This window comes from Electrona antarctica, assembly GCF_951216825.1.
Source record: "Electrona antarctica genome assembly, chromosome: 5".
NCBI lineage: Eukaryota > Metazoa > Chordata > Actinopteri > Myctophiformes > Myctophidae > Electrona > Electrona antarctica.
In genome coordinates, this window is record NC_136810.1 from 11,998,254 (window position 1) to 12,006,737 (window position 8,484).

An 8,484-nucleotide genomic window follows, 5' to 3' on the forward strand; every position below is an offset into this window, starting at 1 on the left:
CTCAAGTGTAAAATCAAACAGTGGTTTTTGCATTTAAGAGGTGGTCAGACCCAGGTGGAATCGGTATGCGCTGAGTGTTTTTAGGTCAAGGGGCTTAATAGCAAATAGCGCAAAGCGAAAATAATTAACATATGGACACTCCCCCAATGCTAAAATATTCAGGAACGTGGTATTCCATATGAGTCACCACGGCTTCCATAATACGAAAAGGCGCAGAGTGAGGCCAAAATCTGTATTACCGCATGGGTTTTTCGACTTGCTTAATCGGGCTCATTCTCTCTCTCTGTTTCTGGCACAACAGCGCCACTTTTGCCCCTACTGGTACTCTAAACATTGGGACATAGTCACATAGGGACATTGCTGTTCCTTGGAGTGGTTGCACCAAAACCACCGGATTGGTGAGGGGTGCATTAAGTGTTGGGAGAGGGTTAAGGTTAGGTTTAGGTGTGCTGCCCTGTGGTAACCTGACTCCGCCAGATGGGGCAGCAGAGAGTACACTGGGTTCCAGCCACGTGGAGGAGGTTATAGGGTTAGGGTGAGGGTTTGACATGTTCCCAAACATTTGAAAGAGATTTAACTGAAGGTTTTGACTAGATTCACTTGTAGATATTTTCAAATGCAACAAGAAAAACATTTTAGACAACTAAGACGAAAATTGTTCGTCGTTTTTCCACTGACGAAAACTAAATAAACTAAGCTACGATGACTAAAAATAAGACTAAATATAACAGATACTGCACCCATTAAAATAGTATTCTCCATGGCCATGTTATAACTCATTGATGTTCTTTCTTTCTTTCTTTCTTTCTTATTGTTTTAGATATGAAGATGGCGTACGCACATGTGACCTACAATCAAGTCTCAAGTCTCCTTCTAATTACAGCTCTCGGTAAATGCAACCTACATTAAAGTTTATGAACTAGAAAATGTGTTTAGCCCAAATGTACATTGGTTGTGTGTTCGAATCCACCGTGGTGCATCCAGCTTTGTCAACTCAAGCGAGTACACGAACACAATTGGCCCGTGTTCGGGGGATGGAAGCCGGACGGGGAGGGTGACACTATTGTCATTGCATTTAATCCTACGGGCTGAGGCGGCACCTGGGTTGGCCCATGCATCCAGCAGCCCAACCCAGTAGTCACTTTGAGTGGCACCGCACAAAGCCACGGGTGAACACATGTGTGCTGTATGTCGGACATTACTAACGCTAACCTAACACTAACCTCACAGGAATCCACAGATGATCGGACTAACCGGCCATGGTCTAAAACTTTACTTTTATCAGCAAAAAAGTAAAGTTAAGTAATAAAAAGTCTATTGACTAACGAGCCATGCTACGAGGTGGCTGCTGGAATGCTTTATAACAATGCCCTACTCATGTAAAAGAAAACCACCGCCCAGTAGGGGAGGGCCCTCCCCATATTTCAGACAGCGTTGAGGGCTGATTTCACCCAACACCGCTCCACACTGGTGGTAGGTGAGTCAGTACATACAATAGCAGTGACAACACAGAAATGTGTGCGGAGAGGAATGAATTGGCATAATGACTAAATTGGGGAGAAAGCTGTAAAAAAACACAACATAATAATTAAGAAATAAACGGGTAATTTTACATGCTGGAAATTCAAATGTGAAAGAAAGGTAACTGGCATGGTATAATGTCTTCAAAAGATGTAATGTCTAAGTAGAGGCAGAGTGATAAACGTGCCAAACGAATGAAGGGCAGGCAACGCACTTGTTCTCGGTCCGAATAGGTTTTTTGCCAGCAAAGTGAACTTGCTTTTTGCACAACAGATATTTTAAGCTTTTGGTCATGCTTCACACACTGTTGTCATGCTTCACATGACATCAAATATAAAATGTGAAGCTAGACGAGAGTAAATGGTATTTAAATGCTGCCATATAGACATTTTATTTTATATTTGTTTTGTTCTTACCTGTACCATCCCACGATCAATAATGGTTTAACTATCTTACAGTATCTTCAGAGAATCGTCTGGTGCGCACGACTGTTGGAGGTGATGCTGTTCTACCATGTTGGGTTGAGCCCACTAATGACGAACTGGATACAGTAGAGTGGACCAGAACAGACCTACCACCAGACCAATATGTCTACTTCCAGAGGAACGGGCGAGAATTTAATGACAATAAGAATTCTTCCTACGAGGGCAGAACATCCCTCTTCATGGACGAAGTGAAGAAAGGCAACATGTCCCTCAAACTCTACCCAGTGAAGTCATCTGATGAAGGAATCTACACATGCTACGTTATGCTACGTGAATTTGAGAAGAAAGTCACTGTTCAACTCATAGTTGGTGGTGAGACGATACATTTACTGATGAAATATGATAGATAAAAAAAAAACATTTGTCATAAAAGTAAAATAAAAAGAGTTCCTGTTGACTTTGTTGAAAAGGTTTTCTCGGACCAAGTTGTGTCCTCAAGCTTGATACTGTATGTCCTTAGATTGCCTGGTCATTGTTTAGTTTAGAAAATAGAAATCTGCCAGCACACTCTTCTTGCACATAACATAATGGGTAAACATCCAGTCTACTCTCGACACAGACATGCATGGATCTGCTTTGAGGCAGAGAAACTGGCTACAACTGAAATGCCATACTAACCATTTAATATGCCAAATTAGTATGTGAGAGTATATTGGTATGTGACATAATGTATATTTGTAAAATAAAATGAGGTTTCTTAATTGGACAATGCAACACAAATCCAGGTTTCAATTTACAATTCAGGCATTTAGGAGATGTTCATATCAATCAATTAAGCTTTCACCGCATTATAGTAAACGTTTGTTCATCAGTGTCTGTTTAATTCTGATATGTCTTGTTATTTCAGGTGAGCGTGTCCCAGACAGTGTCAGTGGTTCTACAGAAGGTACTGTAACATTATGTTCCTGTTATTTCTCTTCTATATACATTCTACAAGGTCCAAGATGCTGTATTTAACCAGGCTATACTGTACTGTCAGAGCACCTTTAACCCATTTAGACCTGAGGACGATTCTACGAATGCCTTCTAAATCCTGACAGAAAAAGCCATGTTTCTATGTCAGTCGTTCTCAGACATGTTCATGTCAAGCACCCCCAAAAATTATATGTAATTGGCCGCCGACCCCCACCTGAATATATGTTGTTCCAGATTCATAATTTCCAAAAATTTATCAATAAGCTCACCCTAATCACAGTAAACATCATGTCTTCAGTCATTTTCAAGTTACTGTAGTCACTTCAGTTCAAGACTGGAGTAGATTGTGATGAAATCCTATGTATTGAATCGAGAATCATTTTAAATAGAAAATCATTTTGAATCTGGAAAAAAAATGCTTTTGAATTAAAAAAAAAAGTTTTTGGATTGAGAATCGAGTTAAATCGAAGGGCCCCAGACGGAGATCTCCACCAAGTTCAAGTGCACGGTCAGTTGCACAACAGTGACACATCATCGAAAATGTTCCCTGCCTGTTTAGCGGACGAAAACGAAAATCTTAAAACGTTCATAACTCGCGATCTAAATCATCCCGTCTAATTATGAAAAAAGATCCTGTGTTAGACGGCGCTCCGCGGTCCAGTCGCTAGTCGTGATAGATTTATTCTTAGCTCCCGTTGTTGTCGATCGACTCTAGAGTGGTGTGGCTATTGTTAGCTGCTACACAGACATTCACAACAACTTCCGGTCCCCCGGTAAAAGTGGCCGGGCGCTATAAATGATGGGCACATTTTATTAATGGATTAAATAGGTCCGGGCCCGCAAGGTGTTAATATCAGAATACTGATATAGTATTGATTTCAGCTGTTAAAATGCCAAACCCGCTTTAATTACTTCATGACTAGTATGACTAGTACTTAACGACTATAGTATTAAAATGTTATTGTCTTTTCATAAAGTTAACATAACTATAACTACCGGTAAATGCATTTGAAATTCAATAAAAAGGTTACTTTTCAGGATTCCAATTAAAAAAATGAGCTTTGTAGCGACGACAGTAATATATGGCCCTAGGGAGTGAGTGTGGAAATATAGTGGCCCTCTCCATCGTCAAAGTTGCCCACCCCTGAATTAACACATCAGAAAATGAAGGTGGTGTCCCCCATTCATTAGAATGACCAGACTCGGGGATGAGTCTCCAATGAGTCACGGAGTTTGAATTTAAATAAGCTTACAGTATAGGCCTATAGTAGGGGGCAGGCCTGATCAAATTAATAACTAATATCTATTCTGAATATTGAATCAAGTTCAGAGCTCCTGGCGGTGAGTTTAAGTGTGATTTAGCACCAACATTAAGGACAAATCAAACAGCGAAAGTAGCCGATCTACATTGCACGCTCTCTGTGTGCGTTTAAAGTTAAATTCCCTTTTGAAATCAATAGTGAGACAGGTGTTAACCCATAGACAATTCTGCACCCCAGAGTGGATTGCTGTTTGTGACCTCAGGAGAGCAGAATCATGAATGTACAAATAAGATAAGTCGTTTATTAACTTCTCGTGTCATGTTTCCATTTCATACATACAGTACTGTACCGTAATCTTTCTTTATGTGTACACTGTACACACAAGGTCCCAGGAGTTTGTCAGCACTCGGCAGCGAAAACAGCTGCCATCAATGATGGTCTTATTTCCTATTTAAAAGATAAAGAAAAGATGGATAAAACGATACACTGATACCTTAACCCATTTAGACCCGAGTTAAAAACATTCACTTTGAAAGAATATATATTCAAAGATTTGTGCCACATTTTCGCAATTTTTCAAAAATAGCAGACCTACAAGCTCGTAGCGCGCCACTCGGTGGCGCGCTATGAGTTTGTAGATCTGCTATTTTTCAATAGCTAAATTATAACAATGTTTAAAACACGAAAAGGGCTATTTGTTAGATCTCCATTTTTCCCCTTTATTCTTCCGGAATCGATGTAACTATTTGGAAGTGTATCCACTATCCAGATTACTTTAAAATTGATATGATGTCATATCTGTCTGTCTGTCTGCCTGCCTGCCTCAGTAACTGTATATACTTGTGTATCATATCATTGAGTGGTACTATAAAATCAATGAGAAAGAGAATTTATTTTTGAGTTTTGTAACAATAGTTGATCATGGAGCTGTAAGGAGGATGGATGACTGAAGCTCTGATCTTCATCTTTCACTTCTCTCTTCCCTCCTCTTCATCTGTCATTCTATCTCTCTAGAGCTTTCTCCAGTTGGAACGTTTCCCTGGTGGGGTGGTCTTATCATCGCCCTTGTCATCATCATGCTCATTGTCATCCTGGTCCTGGTTCTTAAGAGTCTAATCAATGCCAATGGACGCCGCATTTTCAGAATTGCAAAGTACGGAATGTTTCATGTTGGAATTCAGGTCAACTTACCTCAGTGTCATTTACCTCAACCCTTCTTTTTTGCAAATGGTAGTTCTACACTTCTATACAATATCTCCTTTTGATTATTGACCCCCCCCCCCCCCCCCGCCATTGTCTCTATCTTCTGCCCAGGTCTGTGTGTACAAAGGTCATAGTCTGAAGGTCGTTGATGGAACATCTACTCCACTCATGTAGCCTCACCTTCCAGCTGCACTTCCTTCTCCTCTAAGGAGACATTCGATGTCTCCCTGTGGCCCAAACGAGTGGAAATGGACAATCTACAAGCTGTCTCTCGCACTTGGAGCAACACCCTGTTAAGTCAACACTGACATTGTCTCCAACAGGCCGAAGGCATGGGGAGAGAGTATGTTTTGCACTCCGTCCAGTGTGTGAGTGTGTCCGTCCGTACGTCTGTCTGTTACCAGCTAATCTCCGGCACCGTTAACCCGGTCAATGACAGATTTTGCACACATGTGGTATATGGAAACCACAATTTACATTAATATAGCCTAAACAACCATGTTTTAAACTAGTGTAAAACAGTGTAAACCTGGATTACTCATCCAGATTCTGTCCAAAAACCCCGCAAATAGTTACACACTATCTCCATAGTCATGTGTTCAAGACGGATCTGTCTCATATTTCATATTCAAAATGGTAAGGTCAAGTACCGTAGTTATTTTAGTTAGTTATTTTATTTGTATTGTTTCAAATTACATTATGGAAAGTAAATTGGAGTCCTGTAAAGGTGCGTTCACACCTGAAGATATATTTGTTTCCAGTCGCTTCAGTCACTTCACTTTGGTCGCGCAGGTTAGCAGTGATTAAAAAAAGACCCTTCGCTCTCGCCGCGCCGAATGGCTGTATATGTGGCACCCACAACAAGTTATTGTTTATTTGTGTAATTCGTTTTATTTTTATATATACGCTGTATTCATGATTGATGATTCATGTGAACAAGTTAAATACTGTGACATACATGTTTTGAATAACAGCCACTATGGACAGTAGGGGGCAGTGTCCGTCTGTTTGATTGATTGATTGAAGAATTTATTAACAGTTTGCAGAATTACAGTACATTTCAAGCACAAACTCAATACAAAGGCTGTTAACTGTGAGTGGACGACCCAATTAAGCATTACACTTGTTTCCAACAGGGTCCACCATGTTCAAATCATCAAAACATTTAGAGACGTACAAATAGACACTTCTATAGACAGAACAGGAATTCATCAAAAAGGAGGTAAAAAGGGAAAAGAAATATATACAGTGAGGGGAAAGAAGGGGGGGGGGGCGGGGGGGGATTCAGATTTTACGGGGGCCAGTTTCGAATTGCAGCCATCCGTAGGTGCCCTTTGAGAGCGGTTTTGAAGGAGTCAAGGGATTCGCATGTCTTAATGACCGTTGGTAGGGCGTTCCACATTTTGGTGGCATAGGAGCGAAAAGAATTTAGTCCCTTGTTTGTGCCGAATCTGGGTTGTACATGGTTCGTTGCACTCCCTCTGGTGTTGTGGGTGTGGACTTCGTTAACATTAAGGAAGTATCTAGACAGGTACATGGGTATCTTGGTGGTGTATCGAATCTTGTGGACCAGACCCATTGCAAGATGCTGTACTCTGTCGTCGACCCTAAGCCATTCCAGCCTGTCGAAGTGGGCAGGGGTGAGGTGGGTTCGGGGGGCTAGATCAAGTAGGAGCCTGACCAGTTTGTTTTGGGAAGTCTGGAGCCTGGTTTTAAGGGCCTTTGAGGTGCTGTGGTACCAGGAGGTGCATGCATAGTCAAAGAAACCCTGTACAAGGGCTCCTGTTAAGGTCTTCAAGGTGTTTTTGTTGACCAGTGAGGAGATCCTAGAGGAATCTTGTTCTATGGTTGACTTTTTTGATTACGTTGGTGGCCATTTTATCACCGGAAAGATTAGCCTCCAGGATGGAACCTAGGTAGGTAATTTCATCTTTACGTGTGATAACATTGTCACCCACTCTAACCAAGAAGCCATTTGCCTTGCTGAGATTACTAATAGAGCCAAAGAGAATGGATTCAGTTTTTCCCAGGTGTAAAGATAGTTTGTTATCAGCGAGCCAGGTGCAGATTCTACCGAGTTCAGAGCTGAGGGCATTTTCAACCTGCAGTTTGTCCCTGTCCGAGACCAGCAGTGCTGAGTCATCTGCGAACAGGAACAAGTTGCAGTCACAGGCTGAAGTCATGTCGTTTACATGCTGGGGGAACCACAGTGTACTGTACTGACGTGATTTCCTGCAAGACGCCATTATCTGATGGATCTTGCAAAGAGACGACACGTTTCTGTTCATTCTTGTGTCCTGTATTCCAGGTTAGTTATGACCTCAAAACCACTGTATTTGCAACACAAATAATTCTGTGAGGAAGAGAAAGCACTTTTGGTGTTGATTTAATGACTTAGTGAAATAATGCAATGTGGGTTCCTGCACAGTTTGTTGTATTATTATTTTTGAAACAGCTTTGAAACTCAACAGAAAAGAGTCAGAATGTGTGTATAATGAGATCGTTTTTGTATTTGAATGTATTACTATGAAAATGTGTTTAGTATGGCCCAGTTCAGTGTCAGTTGAATTAGCTAGTACTGTCTACTTTCTGCTAGCACTTTAGCGGTGCAGCTAGCCACACACATGTGCCTTGCCAAAACAATGCAGTGACTGCAATGGTGTTTATTTATACTGAATGGTATTATGTTGAGTATAGTATTATACTGTAAAGTAAAAAGATATGAAGAGAAGATATGGGTTATGCTGTAGAATAACAATGGTGTTATGGAATGTGAATTTATTGCAATGACAACATGAATGTTAAATGGTATGATTATTGTTGAAAAGACAAAATATGAACATTGAATATACAATGGAAAAATAGAAAAGAAAGAAAGACAGAAAACAGTTTGAGTAAATAAATTATCTGATGGATCTTGCAAAGAGATGACACGTTTCTGTTGTTCATTCTTGTGTCCTGTATTCCAGGGTAATCTATAAACTGCACCTCGGGTACCCAAACCTGGGACCTGTAACATATACACCATAATTGAACTTTAGCAGTGTAACCAAATGGACCCGCTCACAAGACTGCTCATTTCAATATATAACACATAG

General features: G+C 40.7%; 1 protein-coding gene across 1 annotated transcript in view; it reads left to right on the forward strand.

Annotated features, from left to right (window-relative positions):
• Positions 1-6,376, forward strand: part of LOC306922723 (uncharacterized protein) — an 88,386-nt gene extending 82,010 nt beyond the window's left edge. Inside the window, exons 11-14 of the mRNA XM_079500527.1 lie at positions 1,980-2,318; positions 2,854-2,892; positions 5,198-5,336; positions 5,498-6,376. Of these exons, the coding sequence (XP_079356653.1) occupies positions 1,980-2,318; positions 2,854-2,892; positions 5,198-5,336; positions 5,498-5,525 (545 nt within the window). The 3' untranslated portion in view covers positions 5,526-6,376. The remainder of the gene's footprint in view (positions 1-1,979; positions 2,319-2,853; positions 2,893-5,197; positions 5,337-5,497) is intronic.
• Positions 6,377-8,484: the final 2,108 nt, after the last annotated feature.